At 45.9% G+C, this 24,758-nt stretch overlaps 2 protein-coding genes across 4 annotated transcripts; one reads left to right on the top strand and one right to left on the bottom strand.

Moving 5' to 3' along the window:
• The first annotated feature begins 15,080 nt into the window (after nucleotides 1-15,080).
• Nucleotides 15,081-17,024, top strand: LOC127767057 (uncharacterized). Its single transcript, XM_052292272.1, has one exon. The coding sequence runs from the start codon at nucleotides 15,465-15,467 to the stop codon at nucleotides 16,716-16,718; it is 1,254 nt and encodes a 417-aa protein (XP_052148232.1). The 5' UTR covers nucleotides 15,081-15,464; the 3' UTR covers nucleotides 16,719-17,024.
• A 3,394-nt stretch (nucleotides 17,025-20,418) lies between these two features.
• Nucleotides 20,419-23,975, bottom strand: LOC127767054 (uncharacterized). Of its 3 annotated transcripts, none has more exons than XM_052292268.1 (4): nucleotides 23,840-23,975; nucleotides 22,587-22,734; nucleotides 22,262-22,516; nucleotides 20,419-22,178 (listed from the first exon to the last, which is right to left on the bottom strand). In XM_052292268.1, exons 2-4 carry the CDS (start codon nucleotides 22,726-22,728, stop codon nucleotides 21,013-21,015), a joined length of 1,563 nt encoding a protein of 520 aa, XP_052148228.1. In that variant the 5' UTR covers nucleotides 22,729-22,734; nucleotides 23,840-23,975; the 3' UTR covers nucleotides 20,419-21,012. The 3 variants fall into 3 exon arrangements, with proteins under 3 accessions (XP_052148228.1, XP_052148226.1, XP_052148227.1); XM_052292266.1 differs by having other exon boundaries at nucleotides 23,846-23,969; XM_052292267.1 differs by having other exon boundaries at nucleotides 22,587-22,729; nucleotides 23,846-23,950.
• Between the last annotated feature and the right edge of the window lie 783 nt (nucleotides 23,976-24,758).

Raw genomic sequence — 24,758 nt, 5'->3', positions numbered from 1 at the left:
GATATGATGGTCTAAAATCTATAAGAGTTCTCCCCTATTATCTATTAAATGTTAGCAAATTCCATTTTTATAATGATGTTGGGTTTGTAATGGCTGATAATAATGAGTGAGTTCCCTGCTTGTAGTTGTATCATCCTACCCATCTAATAGACTAATTAATTATACCTCTACGTGTTTTCACTACTACTGAATATGTTATTAGTGCCAGTTGGGAAGCCTCACCAGTGTCTATTTTAGGGTTATGGACACCACATATCTAATAGTAGTTGACTAAATCTCGGCAGGACCTATACCATGTCCTATACGGAAACAACCTGCGGATATAAGAGGAGTTCCGGATAAGGAAAGACAACCAGAGTTCTACATGGAAACGATAAGGACTACTTGGATTGTATCCATATTGGTTTTCCTAGTTCTACTTGGACAAGGGGACACCTATGGGTATAAATACAAGGCCCCCTAAGAGGAGAGGGGAGATAACCACCACAATCAACACAGACGATCAACACCCACCATAGATGACACGGAACAATAGATCAAGACACAAGATCAATATACAAGCCAACATACGTCAAGACAAGACGTCGGATATCGACTTCAGGGATAGGCATGGCTAGTCCCCTACGGTGTCTCCGGATACTATCAGGAGAGACGAAAGCGCTATCTCTGATCTCGCCGGGCACGGATTCGAGGAGGAAGACTACCCTGTTGTCGACTACGAGTCAAACCTTCAGACCGCCATGTCATCAACAGTTAGATAGGCTACCCCAAATATTGTACTGGTGTGATTATGGTGGATAAGAGCAATACCGGCTTCGACCAATAGGATGTAGGGTTATTACTTGACAATTTAGGGGCCCGAACCTGTATAAAAACCCCTGTCTCTGTCTCATTTACCTCAGTCTCGCATATATCGTAGTACCAACGATCCCCATACTATGCAAATACCGGAATCGCGATATCAAACGTCGACAGTGGCGCGCTAGGTAGGGCCTTTGGTGCTTTAGGATTTCGACGAGATGGGTTTAAGAGCTGGATTCTCCGACAACAAGCTACTCGACGACTTCGACTATGAAGAGATCTAACCCGACCGAAGTATGTCGTCCGACAAGATCGGAACCATCATCATCAACTATTCGATCCGGCGAGATCGACCAAGCTTCAAGACGTTGTCACTGCGGAGAACAACGGTTTAATGTTGTCGACCGCAAGGCCTCTGCCCGAATCGACTACCTTCGAATTCGGATTGGTTCGGAGCTAGCTGACGTCAACCGAAATCAATCTACTAAACCTCGAGAAAACCACCATCTGTCTTCGACGGACATCGGTACTCTCGAGGAATCAGAGTCGGATGTCACATTGATCTTCACGTAGACTCGTCATGCACGTGGAGGATACAAGTAAACAACAACAAAGACATGCATGATAGCCGAGCATGCTGACCCACGGACAATGATGGGACATGCTAGCCCGTACGGATGGAGGGATTAACTATTGAGCTAATCTACCCTAAGTTAGCAAGATGCTAAGTGTACGCGACAAGATTACCAGGGAAGATATGCATGAGCATGGACGCTTCCCAGAGTAACGTAAATATGGTATTTAGTAAGATTAATTTTGTAAATTGATCTACTAATTCCGTAGATATATCTAGCATATATCTACAAAGGTACGCAATATTTTATATGCAATTTACCGTACCTATATTCAGATCATACAGCATTGTCAGATCCATATTATGTTTACCTAGATCATGTTCTATTGCGCGAGTGTCCCCGATGTTAAATCGACTACGGTTTAACGCTGAGGGCTCGCTCTGTTTTCCTCTCTATAAATCATGCTTGTTTACGGTTTATATAATACCTGATATTTACATCTACTCGTTATATCCTGATAATGCTAGAAGATCCATGCAGCTTTTGAGTACATATTCGATATTATCTGCTATATATCTTGTCTTCTAGAAAATATTTTTCAAGAACAATTGAGCACTCGAGTAGGTTGTGGTCAAGTACACTGCATTGTCGAGAACGATCTCAACAAATGCAGAGTCGTCGCGCCTAATCTACCAACGAAGACCAACGACCTATCTCATAGAATCGGCCGTGGCTGGACTATTTGAGAAAAGGTTGTTAACGGATAATTCCTCGTGAACACCGTCGGCTTGATCACCCGACATGATTGCGAACGGACATCCGGATATGCTACAAGTTGGGTGTGCGAGTCATGCTGGCCACATGAGATACACATGTAATAAACCAACTCTAGCACTTCCATTGGTGTTCGAGAGATGATTCTACTCGCTCGCTGGTTCTCGAACCAGTACGTAGCAATCTCCTGCACCGCAACTTCCATTGGTGTTCGAGAGATGATTCTACTCGCTCGCTGGTTCTCGAACCAGTACATAGCAATCTCCCGCACCGCAATTTCCATTGGTATTCGAGAGATGATTCTACTCGCTCGCTGGTCCTCAGATCAGTACGTAGCAATCTCCCGCACCGCAACTTCCATTGGTGTTCGAGAGATGATTCTACTCGCTCGCTGGTTCTCAAACCAGTGCGTAGCAATCTCCCGCACCGCAACTTCCATTGGTGTTCGAGAGATGATTCTACTTGCTCGCTGGTTCTCGCACCAGTATGTAGCAATCTCCCGCACCGCAACTTCCATTGGTGTTTGAGAGATGTTTCTACTCGTTCGCTGGTCCTCAGACCAGTACGTAGCAATCTCCCGCACCGCAACTTCCATTGGTGTTCGAGAGATGATTCTACTCGTTCGCTGGTCCTCGGACCAGTACGTAGCAATCTCTCGCACCGCAACCTCCATTGGTGTTCGAGAGATGATTCTACACGTTCGCTGGTCCTCGAACCAGTACGTAGCAATCTCTCGCACCGCAACCTCAGATGGTTGAGGTACGACTACAGCCATAACACAGCGGTCCTCGCACCACGACTTCAAATGATCGAGAGACACCTACTCATTGGTTCTCAACTAGTCAATCGTAGCGATCTCTCGTACATTTACTTCTAGCGGTTGAGTTACGACTACTACCTGATTCTTGACCAGAGGTGTAGCGATTCTCCCATTACCTCTACTTCAACAAAGTTGATATCAGGTACATAATATCGCCAAGTGTTTTACCCAGAGATCCCTTACCACAAAAGACACCTAGCGTTGAAACCTATCCTAATGTCCCTTTACACCGTCCTGACAAGGCCTCCGAGGAACCTAAGGGAACTTCAGCTGGGGACGCCCAGAGCGGATAAGGCCATGTCGGATCCTTCAGAGATGAAAGACCATGTAAGATTTGGTCGTGTAAGAGTTCTCGCCGTGCGTATTAATCAAGCCGTGTAATCAGAAATGGATTTTCCAACTTCACGGCTAGGGGCTAGGATCAGTGCTTGTTCAACCGAGGCAGGTCAAAGGTCCAAGAGCCTTATCCTCCAAGAACGATTCTCCGATGATAAGGCTGGGGGCTAGGGAGAGTGTATAACTCAATAAACTGACTGATCGAAGTCGGTAAAAGAGTAGACGCTCATATACAAAACATTGGTCTGTAAATTTAATTCATTTTCAGTTTTCCATACATTCTATAACATGTTACCCTTTGAGCATTCGCTCGGGGGCTATTTCTATCTAAAAATTCTTTTCTGAGTATTGATTTCAGGAAAATTCTATTCGACATTATCGAAGGCTCCATGTCTCTATGGTTCTACACCAAGATCGACTAAGGCGAATACGACAAATATCTACAAGGCTTCGTCGCAGATTCTATGCCTTCTCGATCACGCAAGAACGGTTGGTGGATCTCGACAAGGAATACGGAATGAAGAGACGGTGTACCTGCCGAGATAAATTTCTTGACTTCAATCCAAATTCTCGATTACAGCAAGACGGGGAGACTTAGTCGTATGCTTTTGTACTTTCTTTGTTGACGTCGGAGATTGACTCAGACAAACCCTTTAGGTGCCCGAACGAGGCTGAGAAAGGAAGTTTAACGTTATCTCTGAACTCATCGAGAACGGTCACGTGAGCTTGATAACAGTTACTCCAAGGTCTGCGGTTGAAAATATGAACTCGCTCATTTGCATTGAAGTCGGGGGCTACTGTCAGGGTTATGGATACCACATACCTAATAGTAGTTGACTAAATCTCGGCAGGACCTACCACATACCATGTCCTATACGGAAACAACCTGCGGATATAAGAGGAGTTCCGGATAAGGAAAGACAACCAGAATTCTAGATGGAAACGATAAGGACTACTCGGATTGTATCCATATTGGTTTCCCTAGTTTTACTTGGACAAGGGGACACCTATGGGTATAAATACAAGGCCCCCTAGGAGGAGAGGGGTGACAACCACCACAATCAACACAGACAATCAACACCCACCATAGACGACACGGAACAATAGATCAAGACACAAGATCAACATACAAGCCAACATACGCCAAGACAAGACGCCAAATATCGACTTCAGGGATAGGCACGGCTAGTCCCCTACGGTGTCTCCGGATACTGTCAGGAGAGACGAAAGCGCTATCTCTGATCTCGCCGGGCACGGATTCGAGGAGGAAGACTACCCTGTTGTCGACTACGAGTCAGACCTTTAGACAGCCATGTCGACAATAGTTAGATAGGCTACCCCAAATATTGTACTGGTGTGATTATGGTGGATAAGAGCAATACCAGCTTCGGCCAACAGGATGTAGGGTTATTACCTGACAATTCAGGGGCCCGAACCTGTATAAAAACCCCTGTCTCTGTCTCTTTTACCTCAGTCTCGCATATATCCTAGTACCAACGATCCCCATACTACGCAAATACCGGAATCGCGACATCAAACATCGACAGCCTATTCCTCAATCGGAAGACTTGGGGCACAAATCATGGGGGCTCATCAATGCAACCGGCTACCCTAAGTCAAAAAACAAAAAAAGCCTACTCAAAGAATTTCTTCATTTTGAGCCAATTCTTGTAGTGGCCGCATGAGATTCACGTCTGCATCCGTGCCCCCTCATCCTCATCAACGTTGTAGGTCAAGAACAAGAGCATCCATATCCATAGATCAAGAATAAGAACAACCACATCACAGATCAATAACAAGTAATCACATTGATTTAGCTATTCAACTAATATCATCAACTATATCAGAACAACCACATCACATATCAAAATCCTTTCAACATAGCCAACCATTAGTCGGTATTGCTAGGAACATATCAATGTTGATATTACTTAACAACATTACTAGGAACATAATCCCCAGCAATGGTGCCAGAAATATTAGTCGGTATTTCTTACGGTTATATATATAAATCCATAAGCGCGCGGATATACCGTTGTAGCATTTCACTTGGAAGTATTTCTAATTTATCGTATTTGTTTAATCCCAAGGGAAGATATGGTAAGAGAGTACTATGCTATATATTCATATCACACTTGTGCAAATCAAAGTCTAGTGCAGGGGTTAATCAATTGAGGATAAGGATAGGTTGAGACACAAAAAGAATAGTTTAGAATACTCTTACTAAATAATAAGTCTAGACTGTGGAGAAGAAAGTAGGAAAAACATCATTTCTATACTTATAGTATATAGTCATTTGAGTATACACTTGCTATTGTACAACTATGTGGCTAATACCCCCTAACTATGCCCTTCTAGTATGTCGAGAAACCACCCCTGATTGCCAAGTTCCTTACAATAATCCGTCATGGCTATCGAACCGGTTATAGATATGGAGGAGTACCCGCACCAAGAACTTTTCTTACCCCTATATATGCACGTGGAGGGATACCCGTACTAAGTTGTCACCATCAGCGGCCTACCTCTACATATCTGTGGCATATAGCATCACTTAATGATATCTAATAATCTAAGCACCATGCTTACATTACTAAATATTACTCTACATCTCTGCGGATGACATAGAACAATCACATAAATGAACACTAAGTTAATACCATTGCATATCTCTGGTAAGCTAACCACATAATTAATACGAGACAAGTATAAACCAAAGTTGGTACTCGAATAATTATCCAAATACAGTAAAGGACCATAACTATATAGGGAAGGATATTTCATTAATGGATAAAGTTTTACAAGAGAGGTAAGAGCTACTAGAACCATACCCGAATTCTCCGGAAGACTTGAAGAACTAAGGAGACTATTTTAATTCTAACTCTACTAGCACTAGAGCAAAATATGTAAACTAAAGAGCTTCTTTACTTGATCCTTCTTGGTGTGTGTTGGAGGAGAGGATGAGAGGTCCTTTTATAGTTGCTTATGACGGTTGGGGGCGCCAATACCGGTAGTAACCGTCATTGGAAGGCAGTTACTACCGACCTCGGCTTGGGCCTGGGCCAACGGAGCTGGGCTTGGGTCGGGCGACCCCTGGTCAGTCCCCTTAGCCTAGTGCTTCCTCCAGGACATCTCGTGATGGATCCTTGACCCAGTGGCATGGTCGTTGGGCCCATTTGCAGGTGTTTCAATGTGTTTGTGAGCCCAACCATCCATATGTATGCCACATATCGACCTCTAATTGGTTGCACGGTTATTTTCCACCATTTCTCCTCCATTTATGTAGTGATGTCCTATAAACAAATATCTTGCCAAGTACAAGTAGAACTAGATTATTTCTAAATAAATATGCATGCAAGCATTGCTAGTTCTCCATTATTTCCGGAAGTATTGACAGTCGAAATTGGTCTATAACGACCGTCAACAATCAAGAACACCAACACCAAATCAAAGTCACCACTAGCATCCCAGTGGAGCCCTCGACGTTGTTGTCGATCTCCCTCACCACCGACAAGGCGACAACTCCCTTGAGTCGTCGTAGTTGTCATCTCCCTCAAGCCACACCAGCCAGATCTCTGGCCGCATCTGACTTTGTGGTGGCCCCGGAAAGACGGTCGGATCAGACTGCCTAGCCACCAAAGAGATGCTGAGTGGGAGGGAGGGAGTCCACCACTGCCGCCACCACCGTTTGTGAGCACATGAGCCTTGCCACCATCATCTACTAGGCTAGCCATTGTCGTCCGCCAAGCTAAGCGTCATTGCCTGTGACTCGAGGAAGAAGGTTCAAAGAAAAGGTAGAGAGAGAGAGAGATTGAGCGGGAGAGATCGAGTGGAACAATTGACTTTTGAGGGCTAGTGAGAGGTTCGGTTTGGCTTGGTTGGCTCCTGATTCTTAGTCGTACTAGGCACATGGGCAGGTGGGTGGGTGGAAAACCCGTATTAGTATCTTTTTTTTTCAACTGACACTGATGAGACAGTAATTTATTTTTTATTACACAGTAACCACACACACATTACTACACACGTAATAGCGCACTAACATATGCAATAGTGTATGTGAGATCATAATTTGTGCCATCAAGGAAGCAACAAGTAAGGCGTTCACAGTGCAAGGACGTGGCGTTCAGCTTCATAGCAAGAAACCGAATATTCGACGCCACATCGTCAATCCGCGGAACCAAATGAAGTTCTCGGAGCCAAAACGATCGAAGAACGACTTGCGACGCAAGGAGAAAGGAGCGATGCCGCACTGTGGAGAGCGGAACCCCGAGGGGCGTGGCTTTGCGCAGGCGTCGGCGAGAGGACACCATGCGTTGTTGCCTCCAGCAACGAGGACGAGAGCTTGGCAGCCAGGCCCTGCCATAGGATCCTGACGGTGGAGAGAGGAGCACCGTTGCCGACGTGGAGAGAGAAGTAGGGATGAAACTGGTTCGGATAATTTCCATCCGTCCGGACCATTTTTCGGATTTGGATAGTTTTGGTTGGAACTATCCGAAAATTCTCGGATTCGGAAGCGAATTCGGATTTTTTTTCTCGGAAATGAAAACGAATACAGTAAGGGTACTATCCGTCGGAATCGGAAAATAGTCGGAAACTATCTTATTGACTATTTTATTATTTGAGGTCATTTAAGGGTCTAAATATTCATTATAATATACCATATTAATTTTTACAAAATCTCAGATCTACAATTCGAACGACATCTGATGGAGATGTGTTCCATATCAATGTTGTAGAGCCCAACGGGATTTACCACTTTGTAGTTTATAACATTTGTATTTGAAAGCATTTAAAGCATAAAACAAATATTGCAAGTTTCGAAGATGTGAAGTAAAATAAATAACATCTCCAATTTATACAATGGCAAGTAAGTTATACAACTAGTAAAAGGTCTTGAGAATAGAAAATGATAATCATATTTGCATATGGATCTCTTAGAGGAACAACCATAAAAATCGATTTTCACATACGGTTGTGAGACCGTCTACAAAATTGACGATACAAATGTTGGCGATGTTGAACTAAAATAATAAGTGATATCTCTTCCTTGATCAAGAAACTCAATTTGAGGGTCTTTTTATATACCGGTAAATATTCGCTACCATATTCGTTCCGTCTCGTATTCGCTCCGTATCTGTATTCGATAATATTCGATTTCATTTCCGTATCCGAGTTTTCGATTCTGATTCCGATTCCAAAAAAAATATGAAAACGAATATGATAAAACTAGTTTCCGTCCGTTTCCCATCCGTTTTCATCCCTATAGAGAAGCGGCTGCTCTGGCCATGCCACCCCCGATTTGCGACATCCGGAGCTGGCTGGTTGCGCTGCCCCCCGATCCACGCCTGTCGAGCTCGCGGATCACGCCACCACTCCCGCTCGCAAAGCTCGAGGTCGTGTCGCCTCTTCGTCGAGCCACCCCGCTGCGATAGAAGAACGGGGGAAAGGGAGGCAACGGAGAGGGAGAGGAGCTCGAGGTCGCGCCGGTCACGCCGCCTCTCCGCCTGGCCACTCACCGCGTAGAAGGAGAGGGGAGCGGGACGAGACAGATAGGGAGACAAGTGTTATATTTCTTACTGTCACAGATAAAATCCGTAAGCGTACGTAATTTCCGATGCAGCACTTCACCCGAGAATATTCCAAGGTATTGATTTTCCACAGGGAACGTGTGTGTTTAGCTCCTCATCAACTTGCATTGTGGAGCATATATCTAACAATGTTCTTGGGTGTTCTTGGTCCTTGGTGTCATGTGAGGCGAAGCAAATTTGTGGTGTCACACTACTACTGCCCTAATAGAAAGAAGTGAAGTGGACTGAGATCGTTTTGGAATTTGGAGGTGTGTCGCACATGATCTGGCTGCCACGGCATTGCATTGACCTCCTCGTCAACATTAACTCATACCGGACTTTTTACTATTTTGTCCTTTTTAAAACCTTATTTTATAAATAGACCTCCTTGTCAGGGTCCATTTTTAAAATAAGTTTTTAAAATGGACCAAAAAGTTAAAAAATCTAATCAACTCATCTGTCTAACTCTCATTAATTAGCACACCGATTGCCTGCTTTGCCTTCATATTCTATGGGGGCCATCAGTGCTGTTAGGAAACCATTGGACTTGGGCAATGTCACGTTCAGAAATTTACGAACCAGAATTTCTAAGCTGAATGTGTATTAAACCCCTGTCCAGAACCAGCCAGGGTACACAAACGATAATTGTTGACATACAGATCCACATCTTACAAAAATATAAAAGATTTCAAATGCAGCGGAAAAGATAAAAGCGAGCTAAGCCTAAAGACTTGACTCCTGCAGCGAGCAATTCCATTACATAGGCTTCCTTGACGGCAGCGACGAAACCAATTTCTTCGAGACATCTCCAACTGAGAAGAACTTCAACTCTGGCGTGGAGGAAAAGAGAGCAAGACTGAGTACTACCCACTATACTCAGCTAGTCATACCGGAAGAGAAGGTATGATGCAGGATGTATCCAAGGGAGGCTAAAGGTTCTTTTGCATAAAGCTAGCATTTAAAAGCAGTAGTTGAAAGCAGTAAAACAGTGGTAGTAATTAATCCATATTAACCAATCACTGCTCAACACTACACCACGTTGAGACAGGCCCAAACCAACCACCTGAACTACACCAGTTCCATTAGCTAACTAGGGTCAGACTAATCACGGTGAATCTGGTTGACCGCCCATAACCGCGGGCACGGCTATTCGAATAGTTTACTCTGATCAGAGGTGTACAACTGTACCTACAAGACATAGCCCCACGACACATTTCCGTGCGCCGACATGCCACCACGGCATACCGGAAAGAGGCCGTGACAAGACCTTTCGCATAACCCCCTCTAACCGATCGCACCACACCTCAGGGTTCGCCCCCGTCCCCAGCAGGCAACGGGCAGCCCCCCTCTCGTGCCACGGTGAATCCGGAAGCCGATCAACCGGACAACCCGGCCGACCCAACTCCATCATGCCCACCCTTGCCTAGGTACGTCGGCTAGAGGAAAGCTACACTACAAGCCCAGCCATTGCCCACGCTGGCTTGTGGTAAGTACGATAATTTCTTCCAGGGCATCCCACGAACCGGTCCTTAATCGCCATGGGCACGACTAGCAAAACCATGCACCCACAGCCCACAATGTAGTGTATTTAATTAACTAACACCATTGCGGTGGCACTAATCCAAAGCTATGCCAATAATCAAAGTCTATGCATTAATGTGATTCCCCCTTTGTGTACTAGTTGAACTAAGCATGGTTAAGCATTTTCTAAACCAACATCTAGTCATTTTAATACCCAAGTTATCAATGGCATAAGGTAAACAATATATGGCTGAGTAAAAGGACCCATCCCACATGATATTGTAAAACAATGCAACATTTAATAGAAATGTGGGACCTTTTAAATTGGGCACAATATGATCAATTGTAATGCATGGCTTGCCTTAATCTCGCACTGATGAGACCACAGCAACGTCTTTGAGAAACCGTGGATCGACGAAACGGCCGAAATCTACGCGACAAACAAAGCACACAAGCAAAACAGGCTATAAGACTACTAAAACGGAGAACAAAACCATTTTTAATGGATTCTAGGGATTTTTCTTGATTTACTGAGACTTGAATGGACTTAAACGGAGCTCGGATGAATTAGATACGATTTTTAAAACATTATCTTTGTTTTTACTAATAAAGAAAAGTCCTTAATCAATTTATTGCGCAATAATTAATCCCGGATGACATCAGCAAAGGGGTGGGTGCCGACAGGTGGGACCCATGGGTCAGCGGCACAAGAGGAGGAGGTGGTGGCCTGGCGGGTGGGCCCCACCAGGCGGTGGCTCAAATGGGAGGACGAAGGAGGCTTGGCTCGGCTCGGCTTCAAGCCGGCCTGCCGGTTATGGCGAGGGCGGCGGCGCGGGCGCAGGATCATCGGTGACGGCAACCAGCGGCGGCGGCGTCAGCCGAAGGCGACAGCGCGGCCAAAGGTGGCGGCACAAGCGGGGAAGGGGAAGAAAAGGAGGGGGAGGGAGTCCTCACCAGGGACTCAGCCGACATGGATGAAGACGACGGCGGACGGCGGCGGCAAGCGGCGGACGGCGGCGGCAAGCGGCGAACGGCGGGGTGCGCGGGGTGCACGAGGCGGCTCTCGACGTCGCGAGGCCAAGGCGGCAACGGAGCGGCGCGGCGACGGCACTAGCGACGGCTAGCGGCGGTTGGAGGCGGCGGTAGGTAGCAGCACGTGGGGAGGGCGGTGCGGTGGCGGTAGGTGGCAATCGAGCGGTGGACGGGGTAGCTCGCGCGACGGCGAAGCTGGTGGCGGCGGTTACGTGGCGTGGCGACGGCCTTAGCAGCGGCGGCGTGCGGCCGGAGCTCGGCGGCGAGCGGCGGCGCTAGCAGCGAACGGCGCGGTGGCATTAGAGAGCGTGGGAGAGCGCGGCGAAAAGGGGAAATGGGAGAGGAGTCTCGGGCGAGTGTTTTTATGGGCGAGGGAGAGGCGGACGTGGCCGGGAATGGCCCCTATTTGGCTGGTGACATGGGGGAGTGGAGGGAGAGAGAGGGGGAGGGATTCAAATCAAATCCCGCCCATTTGCGGGCACGCGCACGGGCGGGAACGGCGGGGAGGGCGGCGACGTGGGCACGGGTGCGCGAGGAAGACAGGCGGCGTGGGAGCGCGAGGTGGAGCGGCGGTTGCGGCGCGACGTGGGGAGGTGGGGCGCCGGCGGCTGGAGGTGGGGGAAAGGGCTAACAGGTGGGCCCCACCTGTCAGCGCCCGAGGGGGAGAGGGAGGCCGGGTGAACTTCGGGAGTGGGAGGGAAGAGCGGGCCGGCGCGGGAAGAAATGGGCCGGCGGGCCAAAAAAATGAAAAAGGAGGAAAAAGAAAAGAGAAAAGGGAAAAAGGATTTTCCCAGGGATTTATATATTGCACGTGCTCATTTTTAATTGGTTAAAATTATTTCCAAGGCTCTGAAAATTCCACTAAAAATCCTGTTAGCATATTTTGACATGTAGAATCCAAGAAAAATTCCACATGCCGATTCCGATTATTATTTGCATTTATTAATTAGGGATTCATCTCTAGGTTAAATTAAATCATTTCTTCGGACGATTTACTTTATGAAATTAAAGCAAGGGAGGGGAAATTCAGGGCGTGACAATGAAGGCCCATCCCAATACATTTATTGGGCCCTTCACCACACCTTCCATATATGCATCATGCCTATAAATAGAGGGGAAGAGACTCACTATTATACTCCAAGAGAATGAATGAATGAGAAGACAATGTCCTACCCCTACATCTTATGTCTCCACTCTTGTAGACATTATGCAACCCCTCTAGACTATGTAGTACAGGGGTTGCATAATAAATGCCATGAGCATAGTAAGGCACTGTTTGTTTCAGCTTAAGATTATTATTGTAATCTAGATTATTGAACCAGATTACTGTAAGCTGGATTATAATAAGCCGACATAAAATAAGCTGTTAGTTGTATGTTTCTCTAGATTATTAGTTGTTTGTTAGCTGTTAGCCTCCTAAAAATCATAAAAACACCTTTAGAGTAGATTCCAAGATTATAGTAGTCTGTCTTATAGATTATAATAATCTATCATAATAAGCTATCTATTTATTTCAACTTACTCCTAAGTAATAATCCAGATTATAATAATCCTAATCTGAATCAAACAGGGCCTAAGTCATCCATCCACCAATCGAGTTATTCCCCACCTCTCATCGAAAGATGAACAAACCCTCGGGAGTTCACATCAACAATTATCATTAGTTGTTGGGTTAAAAAGGGTCCACCTTAAGTAAAACGAAAAAGTCCGATTTTTAAGTAAAAATAATAAAAAAAAATAAAATTACCAGTCTTTTCTGCACAAACTCTAGCTAAAAAATGTAAGTTAGTAAAAAAAACTTCATTTGTATATCAACAAAAAAAATATGTATAGTAATAAGAAATGAAATATAAATTAGTATAAAAAAAAATGTAATTTCAATATAAACGGAACACATGTTAAGTAAGGAAGTTAGAAATATGTGAAGTAATGAATTATTGTTTTTGAAATTGTGTCCGAAACAACTAAAAAAACCAGCCCGAAGGGAATAGTTATTTGGATTTGAAAAAAAATTATGTACTGATATTTTTTTATATCACCTTGTCAATTATTTAGCATTAAATTATCCCGTTTAAATAATTATTAAATGGAAAAAGTACACCGAAGGTCCCTCAACTTGTCATCGAGTTACAAAATCGTCCCCCCCCCCAACCGCAAAACTTGATATCCAGCGTCCCTTAACTAATCAAAACCGGTCACAATATTCTTCGGTGGTTTTGACCTCGGTTTTATCCTATGTGGCGGCCGAGTCAGCGTGAGCCCCACGTGTCAGGCTGTCACATCATCTCTCTCTCTTCCTCCTCTCTCTCTCTCTCACTCTTCTCTTCTCCTGTTCTCTAGGCAACCCGGCTGACAGCTGGGGGGGAGGCCGCCGGGGCGAGGAGGGAGAGGAGGAGGCGGCGGCGGGCGACATGGCGGCAGCAACGACGACACGGGAGGACTGCTCCTCCGCCGCGGGCCGGTTGCCCCACAGCCCCCTTAGCCGGTCCGCCACGGCATCGACCTCGTCGGAGGCGGGCGTAGTGGCCCCACCCTCCTCGATCGCGTGGCGCGCACGGCCGCCGGGGCAGCGAAGAGGGCCCCCGCCGTGGCATCGAAGTCAGGTGCGGAGATGGCGAGGTAGGCCATGACGGTGAGGTGGGCGGCGGCGGTGGGGATGGGAACGATGGGGGAAGGAGAGGGAGGCGAGGAGCTGGAGCAAGTCGAAGGCAGCGAGGGAGACCGGGACGGGAAGGGGAGCGCCTCGAGCACCGCGTTGGCGGCGACGACGGGGACGGAGGGGCCGCCCAACTCCACTCCGCCGGCCACTGCTCCTCTCCCCCGGCCACCGCTCCTCTCCCCTAGCCACTGTTCTTTACCTCGTAGGCCTCGTGGGCGGCGGCCGGCGGAGGAGCCTGCGTGCCGCTCCTTCCACCGCTCGCCCGCAGCTCCTCCCGTCGCCCGTTGTCGCCATCACCACCGCCGCATCGCCCGTCGCCGGCCGCCTACTCCTTCCTCCTCTCCCGCCTCGCACTACCAACCTCGCAAAGAAGGAAGAGAGAGAGAGAGAGAGATGAGGAAGGGAGAGAATAGGAGAAAAGAGAGAAAGGAGGCTGATGTGGCCACGCTGACATGTGGGGCCCATGTGGGTCCCGCGCTGACTCTGCCGCCACGTCGGATAAAACCGGGGTCAAAACCACCGAATGACCTCAAGCGAATGGTTTTGTAAATTTAGGGATGTCGTAGATATGGTTTTGCTGTTGGGGGACGATTTTTTAACTCGATGACAAGTTGAGAGACCTTCGGTGTACTTTTTCCTTATTAAATTGTGAGCCATAGTGTCATCTTTTCATAGCTTTATTCCGTTGAATGTTTAACATTAATCTTAACAAAAATCGATTGAATATTTAACATTAGTATTGTAGAGACATTCATACGCATGATTAAAACTTAACATACCTATCCATAATTGTACAAAATGTTTTTATACATAATCAGTTGACTAATTTGTAGCAATTTGTCACTGAGATTTAGATAGCTCGTCGAAACAGAACGATCAAACACATTCTTCTGTAACAAGAAGAAGAAAGAAAATGAAGGATATCCCAAACAACATATCTCTTCCTAAATTTAAGAGGGACGATCGAGGCTAAGCTGTTGCACACGAAGCTTCCATTCCAAGGCTGTGAATGAGGCCGCTTGGAGTTTGTCATGGATCCATCATCCATCGATTTGTTTTCTCTCTCCTGTCAGTTTTTTGCTAACTTTGCTTGCTTGCATGCATAGATTTCTCCTCCCCAACCGCATTACCCTTCGCCATCGCATCGCCTCCTCCTCCTCCTCCCATCTACTCCTGCGTACTACTTTAGCTTCCTGTTTGCTCCATGGATCCTCTCCTCCTCCTCCTCCAGCTAGCTTGCTGCTAGCTTGACCGCTTCTTCAATCTTGATCCGTCCCTCTCACTAGCTCGATTGCCTTTTCATCATTCACATTGTTCTTCTTCTTCTTGATCTGATCGAGTATTCGACTTCTCTCGCTGGTAGGTTGGTTTCTTGATCCGCCATGGACGACGACGATGTGGTGGTGCTTAGTAGTGCTAGTGCGACGCGGCACAGCTGCAAGGTGTGCGGGAAGGGGTTCGCCTGTGGCCGCTCGCTCGGCGGCCACATGCGCTCCCACTCGCTCATGGAGGTGGACGCGGTGGCGGCGGCGGTGGCGCCGGCTTACGAGCGCGCCGATGACGATGAGGGCGGCGACGGGAAGACGGTGCGGCGGTGGATGCAGAGCGGCGGCGGATATGGGTTAAGGGAGAATCCCAAGAAGACGCGCCGGCTCTCGGCGGGCTCCGGCGGCGGCGGCGGCGGCGGCGACAACGACGATGGCGACGCGTGCCATCACCCCGGCGGCGATCTCCTGTCGTCGTCGTCGTGCCGGCCGGTGCTCGGCCGCGTGCGCAGCCATGCGCCACCGGCAGGCGGGGCGGCGTACGCCGACGACTCCGAAGATGTCGGCGTGGACGTGGACGGCGGCGGCGGCGACGATCGTGACCGGGACCGGGAGATGCTGGTGATGGCGGCTCCGAGGCGGCGGCCGCGGTCGATGCGCGTGCCGGCGCCCGTGCGCGACGAGTTCGTCGTCGACGAGGAGCCGGAGGACGTCGCCCTCTGCCTCGTGATGCTGTCGCGCGACACCGGCCGGCCATGGAACTCGAGACCAAGCGACGAGTACTCATCTCTCATGTACAACAGCAGCTACCACCGCCACCACGACGCCGTCTCCGACGACGATTTGGAGTTGTCCCTCTCCTCCCCATACGCGGACACCGAGATCAGGACCAAGAAGAGGAGGAAGACGACGGGTGCGGCGAGCACCGCCGGCGGCGAGAAGCGGGGCCGGTACGAGTGCCACGGCTGCGGCCGGGCTTTCCAGTCCTACCAAGCTCTTGGCGGCCACCGCGCTAGCCACAAACGTATAAACAGCAATTGCAGCCTTGTCAAACCTCCGGCCGATCAGCCAGAGCCGAGCATCGAAACATCGTTCAGCTCTGCCTCGACGTCGGTGTCACCAGCTGACACCATGATCAGCGCGGCCACCATCTCGAAGACGGTGAAGAAAGCAACTAAATTCGTGTGCCCAATCTGCTCCAAGGAGTTCGGCTCCGGTCAGGCTCTCGGCGGGCACAAGCGGTCGCACTCGATCGCAGGCGAGCTCTACGAGCGCGGCCACGCCGACGGCATTGTCAAGCTGGAGCAACCTTTGCTCGCCGACAGGTTTCTTGATCTCAATCTGCCAGCTCCAGGAGGAGATGATGGCTGAAGCTTAATTAGGAGGAGATGATGGCTGAAGCTTAATTTTGGTTCCTCCAAGTTTTGACATTTTTTGGGGGAGAGCATGGGTATGTACAGATTCAGATTCAATTCATTCTTTTGGAGTTTCAGCTTAGTTGATCATGAGGGATTAAATAATTATATTGTTAGGTCTTTAGTTAATTACTCCAGATTTTTCGACCAGTTTTGTTTTGAATTTAGTGCTTTTTGTTAGCTCTGTTCTGTTTTTGCTCCACATTGGGAGGAAAATAAGAACATCATATGATCTCAATTGAGAACTGGTACAATGAAATGCTTCCAGATAAGATTTCAGTTGAAATGTTCTCAGTCTTGAAATTAATCTCCTCGTTTGTTTCTTTGCTACTTCTGCATATAACTGCTACAGCTTTGAGTCAATGCGAAGTAACATGCTTCTTTTTAACTCCGATTCAGATGAACTACTGGCAGTAGCAGTTTATACTGAGCTAGTATGATAAAGTGTAGTAATACTGTTTGCTTAGTGCAGGAATAATGATACTAATCTAATGGTTGGTTGCATTGAGTTCTAGTACCTCTTCATTTCTCTATTTGACATACCTGACACGGTAAGAAATGCACAAAGAATAACTAGTGATTCGTTGGAGGAAGCAAGGCCTGAAGTATACAGACGTTTGAGATAAAAATGAAGTATATTTTTTAGGAGGCAGCTAAAACTGTAGTAGTACTGCTAACCGTGAAACAGAGAGAGCAGCTGCAGCAGGCTTTGCAGAACAGACTGATGGAAAGAAAGCTCAGGAGCTGCAAAAGCCAGGGGTGATAAATTGATAGTACACTGTAGCGTGTGTGATATGGTTGGTTAGCTCAGTGATGAAACAACCAACCAGCAACAAGATCTTCAGGCAGAGATTGGTGCTAAAGAAACATTAGTGCATGAAGCAATTGACCCACTTATGATGTCAGTTTATGCGTGTTAGTGTAGTGCCATGGTAGTACTAGTATTGGATGGAACACAGATCACTTTCTCTGAACATACTGAACTCTCTTCTGTTTCATCAAAGGCTGCAGCAACATCATAGGAGTAGTTTATCACCCAACCTACTAATCATGGTCTGCCTAAGCAATGTGTTGTTCATGTCCTTTTCTTGCCTGCCATTGCTGAACTGCTAGACTTGGGAAGGACATATGAATCTGAACATACCCTTATCTAGATACTACACATAGCTAGAAGTTACCTTTGCCACACTTTATGTGCCCTGCACAAGTTCACATCTACATCCACTTTCAGTAATAGTTCACCACTGAATTTGTGTTTTTGCTTGTTATCATTCCTAGAGATTAGGTAGTAATTGCCGCAAGTAGGAATTCATACTATTATGGGCCCATTTGAATCGCAGGATTGAGAAAACGTAGGATTTTGATAGGAATGTAAGTTAAAACAGAGAATTGTAAAAACGCAAGAAAAACACAGGAATGATCGTTTGATTGAACCGCATGAAAAACGCAGGAATTGAATAAGAGATATAGACTGAAAGAAAAGTTACCAAGAGGTTGAAGCTATTGTTAAATTTCCTCTAAAATCTCTATAGGATTGTCCATTCTATAGGAATTTCAAAGGATTGGATAGGTCCTTTGCTTTAAAGGGCTTCATAGGAAATTTTCCTATAGGATTGAAATCCTCCATACTTCCTATGTTTTTCCTCCAAATCAAAGGGGCCCTAATTAGTTGCCAAAAATTATTCGAAACTTTATTGTGTGGGATTTTTTTTTCTTTTTTTCTTGTGGAAATTGGGAAAATCCTATGATATTCCTCTATTCCAAACAGGGCCTTTTGGTGAATTAGGCCTAACCTTGGGATTGTAGTTCAGATTATTTAAGTGCAAAGTCAGTCCTTCCCTAGTTACAATGGACACCACCCACCTGTGATGCACAGTACATCCTTCATCATCAAATTAGACAATGAGATTAGTTAGAATTAACTTTGGGGTAGCAAAATTAGATAGCTAATCAATCCAAGCACAATAGTGATAATTCAATCCCTTAAATAGTGTTAATGTTCAAAATCTCAAAGACAGCACATCACATCCTTGGATAGCTGAAAACCCACAGGCCAGAGTGTAGGAAGTAATTTTCCCTCCAAAGGCCTTAATTTTGCATCTTGACAACTGCTAAGGATCATGCTGAGAAAGATATGTGAGAAAGAAAGTACACATGATAACTGAAAGGTGAGCAGGAAGAATTCTATTTGTGGTTCAACAAATGTGTGCTCAGCAAAAGAACATCTGTCCATACCTTTGCCTGAAAGCAACTTTTTTTTCTTGGTCCGGTTCAGCATGGACAGTCTATTTTTGCACAAATCCAGATCTGCATCAAATGTGTGTCCAGGAAACAAACTCTCCTGCCATTGTGACACATGGACTGTTGTAACCTGCGTGTGAGCTGAAGCTTACTGGCCAGCCAAGAGACTTCTGAAGGTGAGAATAGAACCCTAAATTGGGAGGTCTTGACCGTTCTAGCTGACGACCTCAACTTATTGATTTGATTTTCTTGGTTATTTTTGGCTAATTCATCTCGGCATCATTAGCTTGAATTACATTTTCTTGGTTATCTTTTGTTAATTATAGGTGCATCATTAGCTTGGAGGCAATAAGACAAGTTGCTGAAGCAGTGAAGTTAAGTAACCACAGTATGCCTTTTCTTTTTTCCCTGAAGAGTGTAATTATTGGGCTTGTTGATTAGTTAGTGTATTAGTGAGCAAGATGACAATCGCAGCAGCTAAACTTGGATAGTCCTGGAAAAGGCCTGAAGCTTTATGGACCTGTCCAGTGCAGTGCTCACCATCATAGCTCCATCTGATGGCACATGTGCCATTGTTTCAGTACATATAGTATTGCTGGGAACTTGGGATGAATGGGGCTATTGCAGTAAATTACGATAATTAACCTTTTTTGGTTATTAAACCTCTTTTATGAACCGAGCAAATTGTTGTCAGAGTACATAGCAGCGTCAAAAATGCAAGTTTAGGGCTAAAGAAGAATGAGATGGAAATTTTGGTTCCAAATGTAATGTAAAATGATTAGTTTTAGATAATGTGAGTGATTCCTGCCTCTGCATTTGTTCAGTGCACACGGGCATAATTATTACTGGGTTGTTAGCACAAAGCATAGGCGGGCATCCAACATTTGTCGGTAGTGAGATGAATAGAATACCCCCAAAATTTCAGAAATAATGTGATAACTCCATGAAAATTGGGCTGTTGGTTAGCGGGTATAATCTTCATACGATAGGCCCACCATTCAAATCCTCATTTTCTTTCTATGCTATTCTCTTTGTATTATATTTTGAAAAACGTTTTTACGATTTTGGATCTATAGGTTCCCTTGATTCTTTAAGATCCAACTGATGATCTTTTAAATTATATGGCTCAATATTTGATTTTTATTTGCTTTTTCTTTTTGACAAAAACATCCAGGACACGTGGTGATTGTTCTGCACTATGGTGGTATCAGGACAAGGAGTTGGAAATTCTGCTGAGTTTTACTGGTTTGATCCAATGCACAGCAATTGCTTCAGAAATTATATCTGGTTTCTTCGTTTTCCTTGTCTGTAATGCTCCCATTCAGATCACTTAACCCTATTCACTGCTTACAACTCAAATGCCTTAGGTCAGAATTGATACAACTATATGAGTACGACATTTTCTGCAGTAAAAATAAGGGTTAACTAGAAGCTCTCCAACTCCAACTACAGAATGCAATAGGTTGTACACATACGAGCAAAAGATGACAAGAGTACACAATGAATGAATATAAGACGACGTCGCACAAAAGCTCAGTTTGGTCCCCAAATGCTACTTTACAAAATGGCTTTGAAAAATACTGAGCTACTTGACCACTATACAGATCGCTCCCGTCGAGTCTTCTGGCGACCATATCATCACCAAGACAGACAACGACAGGTTGGAGGATTTTGAGGAACAGACTTCCCAAGGCAAGGCAGCTGTTCTCAATGCAGAACTCTTGACTTGGTCTTTAACTTTTTTGGCTGTGCAGTCCCCTCAAATTTCAAAACTTCAGCAAAGATCAAAACCATCTCGGCGTTCGAAATTTGGCAAACGCCAAGGCCATCCACTTTATTTGTATTGCTGTCATACTGTTCATCACAACATTCTCAACAAAGCATTGACAATTGACAACCCCAATATACAAATCATCTTTATCTCCCTCATCAGCCATATCTTCAGAGGCTCTGTCATGATGTCAACATCTAATAACCTATGTTTATATGCTCATGAGTCCTGGCATCCGCTACATGCACGCACCTCGGTCACTGTAGTGGTCTAGAGCAGCATTTGGCAGCATCATGTGAAACTCAGCACATTGAACACCATTAGATCCATGCGCTCCATTATGGTCCTCAAATGATGTGCATGACTCGTCTTGGACGTCGGCATCACCTCCAGGATTATCTGTGTTGGATCCCAGAGGCTTCTGGCTTGGTCCATCTCTGAGCCCAGATAAACTATCAGCTACCTTCTCATGGAAGGAGTCTTCAGACTCTGGGGACATGGGATTGTTCACGTAATAATCATGTGCTGGGGACTCAACTGCAGAATCCTCATCCTCTGTTACAGAAGGCTCATCAGGAACCTCATCATCATCACTGTCCACGTGCAATGGCTCCGATCTGTTTTGCTGAGCCCTCTTACGAAGCATGAAGACATTGAAATAGTAGCTGACAAGCTCCATGCTAGTTTTACCAGGCAAAGCTCGTGGGAGAAAATGCCAAAAGTTCTTTCCCAAGGAAGGAGGATTAGAGTAAACAACTCTATAAAAGAGACTTTCCTCCTCATCTGTCCATCTCTGAGCAATATCTTCTCCCATTTCACAAAGACCTAACTCACGAAATTTGTCCTCTCCAAATATTCTTTTGAGGTTTTCTCTGGATTCCAAAACATGTCGTCTTACACATCTAATGGAACCCTCATCACTGCACCCACAATCTCTTCCATGGTCTCCAACCCAAGCAACAGAACATGAGGATGGCATTTCGATGACACAGTGCTTGATCCACTTATCACTTTCACTGTCCTCATCCCTGGGAGCAGACCCTGAAGTGGAAACAGAACTGTATGACAGATCAGCACAAGAACCAGAACCGTAGGGCACGGTCATCAAAATCCTAGGCCTCCATTCTGGAATGTCTGCCTGGTGGTCAGGTCCAATTGCCACAGCTTTTCTTGGGAGGTGGTCATGGATAGGAGAGTCAATGTCATCAACCTGATCAGCCACAGGTGCTGGCCAAAAATCTCCAGAATAACCAGGGAAAGTAGTCACCCAATCAGGTAAGTATAAGTTCTCCTCTCCAATTAATTGCTCGAGATTAGAGTAAGGGATGCTGGAACTAGTATTGCAGGCTGAGATACCACTATTATGATAGATGTAATCTGGCTCTCTGGTCTCATCAGCTAAATCTGAAACCAACAATCATAATCAACTGATACATATCTCTTGCGTATTATTCACAGCAGATATTTTAACAAGAAAAAATACAAACCTGAAAAGGATGTCTCAAACGTGCTCGTTGACCAGGTATTTTCGTCTATTTGCTTCGGACGCTTACAAGCAACCTGGAATGGCCTGACATCAGAAAGAGGTCGCTTGCCATGATCCAGCGTAGACAAATGACAACTGCTGCCTGGGAGAGAAGAAAAACTGAAGTTCTCAGGAGAAATTGGAGAACCAGGCTTCAGACCAGTGCTTGCTATCTTTGATTCCTCTGGGTTATTCAACATATTCTCCTTTCCAACATCTGAAACAAATAAAAATGAGAAAACCAAAAAAATAGGAAGCTTCTTTACTTCCGAGAATGGAAGGCCTACCTGTAACATGTGAATTTGAAGGAGCATCTCTTGAGTTCATGTCAGTAAATGAAACAGATTGACTGTCAGCATCAAGTCCGCTCAGGTTAACATAAGAAAGAGGGTCAAACTGGTTGGAATTTTTGTTGTGTGAAAACACCATACTATCCTGCCGAAAAATAAAAGGAAAATTATTAGATATTTATAAAGAATAAGTTAACCTCAAAACTGCCAACTAACTTGCGAATTATTATTGACGTAGAAAGCATAAAAGAGAAGCACACAGTGGTGCTAATGCAGAGAATTTTAACGGGATGCACTACAGGATCATTAAATGTTTCCCAATCAATACTATAGTACACTGCAGTAGCTCAACACTCGACTGAAACATTCCATGCTCATTAGCTGTGTTAAACATTTCATATCATGATCCATATGTTAGGAACAAAGGCCAAAGGCTCTTCTACTTCATATATGTTTAACTCCTTGCCTTGATCCAGGTACAGTTTAACAAAACTGTCCATGATTATCATTTTGACCTAATGATAATGGATCTAAGAATGTAGTCACATCACTTATATGACTAGGTAATCTAAAGAGATGACTACTTAATGGTGAAACTATTCGTATTACCACTGTGGGATGTATCAATGGTCACATAAACTGAATTCACGTGCGCAAATTCTAAATGCAAACTAAAGAGGTACAATCATGTCCCTCAAGTGTATGTAATTTTCTATCTAGCTACCACGATCTAAGCAGATGCTAAATTTCTTTCTCAAGCATAGATAATGTGTTGGCATCTAATTGATTTGATGCATTTCACCACCATCTAGCAACAGTGACTAATATTTCCATAAATTCTACATTATTTCTATCATTAAAACCATATTCCACATATTCTTAGGAAAATAACATTCAGTCAGAATAGCATAAATTCCTATTTATTCAGTTACAATTTTTTTTACTAGCAGACTGTAGCATGAGTCAATTTAAAATAACAGTCCTCTCTTTCTAACTTCTTCCCCGCTTTTTCTTACTATTCCCTGGCAGCGGACAACCGGTCAAACAGCGACGTCAGCAACACCCCCCGGGGGGCACCACCTCGGAAGGCTACAATAGCATCGTAATCGGCAAGAACACTAACCATAACGCGAGCCTGGGACACCTCCCAGATCGAATCGAGGCAAACCAGGATCAGATCACAGCCATGACCAGCACAAACCCTAGCCCTAACCCTAAGAGCCGATTGAGACAGCGAGGGGAGGGGAAACCTGTACCGATCGGAAGCCGGCGGCGAGGGGGGCTCGGATCCGCGGCCAATTTGGGGGTCGGGGGCGAGGGCTCGCCGGAATCTGAGCCGGAGAAGAAGGGGGGATCGCGAATTTGGGGGCAAATCGTGACTTGTCCTCCCGATCCCCTTTTCCCAATTATAGCGCCATGCCCCGTCTATATGCGAAGTTACCCTTCTACCCCCGGCAGTTTCGGCTAATTGCCCCGCGTGGCACCCCCCCGCGCGTGGCGGATTCTTCTGGAAGCCCTGAGGGGTAAATCCGGAAACGGCGTTGGTGTGGCAGGACGTGGGGCCCAGCGGTGGTGGCTGGACCGCCGCAGCGAGGCGTGGATGGATGCGGCGGGGCACGCGGCAGGTTGCTCGCGACGCGCTTCTGGGATGTATGCTGTCGCTGACGTGTGGGGTCCACCGGTAGGTGGGCCCGACGCGTCGGTGAGGCGGGTAGGAGGAGCGTGCGGTGCAAAAGGTGTTTTGGTTTTGCTGCGGCGGCCGCGGATAGAGGTGTCCGGACTGTTTGGGCTGTCGGATGGAGATTGGACGGGTCGGATTCGTCAGTTCGGGTCAGGCGAGGCGGCTGCTTCGGGTACACGTGGCAGGACATGGTGGACCGAGCGTGCCAAGACATTGATTAACCTGTGGGCGTTGTGAAATAAGGACGCACGAGGTTTATTACTGGAGTTCCTAGTACCCTGATTTTTTTAACGCAAAATTACATAAACCACTTCGATTGTCGTTAATTTTGAGATTTCGTCCCATAGCTTATTTTATTGTGAAAGCACATCCAACCATCATTATCGAGAAAAATCGACACTTTCATATCGTGACTAGCTAATTCGGTCCATTTGTTCGAAGTGGATTGATAGTGAGCCATATTAGTTAGGTCGGGCTCATCTAGTCTA

Source organism: Oryza glaberrima, chromosome 3 (genome assembly GCF_000147395.1).
Source record: "Oryza glaberrima chromosome 3, OglaRS2, whole genome shotgun sequence".
NCBI classification, from domain to species: domain Eukaryota; kingdom Viridiplantae; phylum Streptophyta; class Magnoliopsida; order Poales; family Poaceae; genus Oryza; species Oryza glaberrima.
This window is presented reverse-complemented; position numbering and strand designations above follow the sequence as displayed.

Excerpts from the sequence above, each read along its gene's own strand:
- LOC127767057 (XM_052292272.1), top strand. The coding sequence starts at position 15,465 with ATGGACGACGACGATGTGGTGGTGCTTAGTAGTGCTAGTGCGACGCGG.
- LOC127767054 (XM_052292268.1), bottom strand. The coding sequence starts at position 22,728 with ATGGTGTTTTCACACAACAAAAATTCCAACCAGTTTGACCCTCTTTCT. Across the intron at positions 22,517-22,586 it reads TTCAAATTCACATGTTACAG|ATGTTGGAAAGGAGAATATG; the intron begins GTAGGCCTTCCA and ends TATTTGTTTCAG. Across the intron at positions 22,179-22,261 it reads GTTTGAGACATCCTTTTCAG|ATTTAGCTGATGAGACCAGA; the intron begins GTTTGTATTTTT and ends TGTTGGTTTCAG.